Source organism: Bremia lactucae, linkage group LG10 (genome assembly GCF_004359215.1).
Source record: "Bremia lactucae strain SF5 linkage group LG10, whole genome shotgun sequence".
NCBI lineage: Eukaryota > Oomycota > Peronosporomycetes > Peronosporales > Peronosporaceae > Bremia > Bremia lactucae.
The window spans coordinates 5762779-5766217 of NC_090619.1; the positions used below are offsets into that span (position 1 = coordinate 5762779).

At 42.1% G+C, this 3439-nt stretch overlaps 1 protein-coding gene across 1 annotated transcript; it reads left to right on the plus strand.

Moving 5' to 3' along the window:
• Positions 1-376: 376 nt before the first annotated feature.
• On the plus strand, positions 377-712 carry CCR75_008952 (uncharacterized protein; the record flags this gene model as incomplete). The annotated part of the gene is made up of 1 exon (XM_067966999.1): positions 377-712. One exon carries the CDS (start codon positions 377-379, stop codon positions 710-712), a length of 336 nt encoding a protein of 111 aa, XP_067818931.1.
• Positions 713-3439: the final 2727 nt, after the last annotated feature.

Consider the following 3439-nt stretch of genomic DNA (forward strand, 5'->3'; position numbering starts at 1 on the left):
AAGAAATTTAATGATCGCGGAATGGCGCTGTCTCTTTCTCTCGCGGCTTAGCATTCTGCGTCGTGCAAGTTCTTAAAAGATTTCGAAAAAAGAGCTTCTTATGGTCGAGTCCTTGAAGGCAGAAAAAAATGTTGACGTTGCCGCATACGTAAGAGTTCAAGTTCAAATTGAACTTTTGTGCGAGGTATTGCAATCTTCTTAGGAGAATGTAAATACTTTATTTCAATGAGATGCAGATCATTCAATGACATTGATTTTGGCTAATAATTAAGCTCAAGCAAATGACTGGCCCCCACATCATCGGCAAAACCTCGATCACCCTTGAACCTACTTTTCAATTCTTTTCGATAGAAGTAGCAACCATACCAACCTCGTCATGCGTCTTCGTGGTAGCCTCGTAGCATTAGTCGCAACCATCGCATTATTCTCCCATGGTGAAGCCTCTGCAGATTCCCAAGCTGCTCCCGCTAATTTCAAGCATGTGCGGTCTCCTATTCAGACACCTCCAAACATCGAAATGGAAAGTGTGCCAAGCCTTAAGATGACACGGTCTCTGAGAGTTGACGAAAACCGCTCCGGAGTGCCAAATCCAGGTGCTGTTGAGAAGACTGTGGCAAACTTCGTTCAAGTTCGGAACAAGTCACTTGGCAAATTAGCTATGGAGATTAAAAATAACCCACGTTACCCACCCAAAAGTATTACAAAAAAGTAACGAAGGTCCTCATTTCTGTGCGATCAAATCGAATTTAATTTGAAAGAATATACTATCTTTCGCGATGCTTACATGTTGATAGCATATCGATAGCGCTGTTTCATGACCTTTCTGCAGTATTAAGGCAATAAAATTTAGCGCATCCGGTCCTTGCCATTCTGAATAAAAGCTTTAGTGATTGTAAGGTAAAACAATTTGTGCCTGTCGTACCGAACGCAATAATATATTTACAAGCTTAAAAACTATGTCATTGCAGCTTTTAAAAAAAGGCGGACAGGGACCAGCGCCAGCTTTGCGTAAGTCTGAGGCTGTAAATTGTGTTTGTAACGCATCGTGTTTAATTTCCTACTTTCAATTTTGTGTAAAATGGGAACAGGCCTAACGAAGAATTTCCATATAAAAGCTGTTTAAGGGGAGAAGACAATGGGTGACGCAGCCTTTGAAAATATTATATCCCCGCCAGCAATATTTTTTGATGAGTCGCTTGCAAAGCGAACCGAGAGTCAAACCTTAGCAGAACCTTATAAAAACCTTTGTAAATTCTCCAAGTTATTGACAGAATTATAGAAACCCCGAAATGCTTGGCAAGTGACAGCATCCAGGGTACGACGAACGGTAGACAACGTGTAACGAGGTGTCCCGTTGGATAAGTATTACTTCCTCAAAGAGGAATAATAAACATCATTTCCTATGAGATAAAATAAATAAAGAAGTACAAAATTATTATCGTTATTAATTTTGACTTAAATAGTTCCAATATTACCAAATTAATAAGACATTAGCTGTAACGGGGCACTATTACTTGTACTGTTTCAGTACAAGTCCACTTTGCACTGCTTCAGCTGCGAGTGGTGCCCTACGTTAATTGACGTACACTGTACGTGAAACGGGGCACTACGACTTGTACTGTTTCAGTACAAGTCCACTTCGCACTGCTTCAGTTGCGAGTGGTGCCTTACGTTAAGTGACGTACACTGTACGTGCAGAGGAAGACTTCTCTTAAGGTAGTTAGCTTAAGAGGGTAAAATGAAAACTGTATTGAATATAATTAAGTGTCTCTGGTCTATCTTTGTAAATGCTAACTTGATTATAATCTAATACCAAACATGTCATGAATTCTTATCTCTATCTTATCTGTAACTCTCTCTGATTACTCCTGCAGCTGATTAGTCTGCAGAATATAAAGATATAATGGCCTATACCTATTCATGGATAAGAATTCTGAATATTACTATATAAAGTTGAATCCTCCAAATATTATCTACCTTTTAGATAATATATTAATTAACAACCTTTAAGTTCTAATTTCATGCAACGATACACCCCGTTACATCGCCCCTCCCTTAACCGACAATCACTCTGAGTGTCATTGGATGGAGTGGTCGTCATGTGACCACTTAATTTTTAAAATGATTTTGATTGGTCAGATCCATCATTTTAAATTCCATCGCATGAAGGATCAACTCATGCGGGAAGACGATAGTGCTGCGCCTTCGGCTGCGGTTCGTGCAGCCGCGAGTGATGCATTGCTATCTCTTGCGGCAGATGTTCCGTCTGCCGTAGTGTCTTCCACTCACACAACACTAGATGTTGCGAGTGCACGTGGTGATTCACCACGTGAAAACGGCCCCTCTTTGGAGGTCGACTACTAGTGCGAGTCGGATGAAATGACCGACTCGGGGAGAGTGGAACAGTCGCCTGATATCCGTCAGGCGGCTGACTATGAGCCTTCGAATGAGAGGGCTCATTCTGATAGACGAGTAAACAGTCTATTTGGATCCGACGATGAGGATGATCCCTCATCGCCCGTACGATCTCCCATACGGTCACCTGCACGTGTCTCTGTGCAAGGTGACGACGATGGCGTAAGCCATCGTAAGAAAAGTTCTTGTGGTACCCCTGCTTCAGTGGGCACCACTCAGGGGAGTGAAGACAGTAAAATGTCTCATCTCGCCCCTGAAAAGAAGCCGTGGCTTTTGCCAGAAAGGCTTATCAATAGCTTGTCTGGAGAAACACTCCTCACAATAAATATCCTTTATTTATTGCGACAAAGCTATACAAATATATTAGAACAATATTCAAATTTTTTAATTAGTTCCTCTGAGTTTGATTAGCCTTTCACTCCTATCCACAAATCATCTCCATATTTTGCCACATATATGAGTTCGATCCTCCAAATAGTTTTACCTATTTTTCAATCTGTTCATGGTTAGCTACATGGCCTTGATCCCAGCGCGAAGAACTTCCGCGCTGGAGAAGATTTTTATCTCGATGCTTTTCTTAAGCATCGATGGTTTAGTGGCAATAATAAGCGAGATAAACCATCGATGCTTAAGAAAATCATCGATGGTTTAGTGGCAATAATAAGCGAGATAAAGTCTCGCTTAGGCAAGCTTGGAGTGCGTTCATTCGCAATGTCAAAGACATTGGACGCGAAGCTTGGCTTCAAAAACTTAACGCGAATCGCGTTAAATTTGAGAAAAGAACTCCAACCGGTGCAAAGTATAAATTGCATCGGTTGTCACGTGAGGCTGGGCTTCCATGCCTCACGTGGGGTGATCCCTGTCCGTGTTGTGTAGACAACTCGAAGAGGGTAAAAGGGGATGTCTATTCCCTTTCTTCGCCCTGGGGAAGGGCTCGCATCTCTATTGAGATGCGTGACGCGATTGACGTTTTGCAATCGATTTACAAGCGCCAAGGGCGCGTGTTTTCCGATGGGCCTTCTGA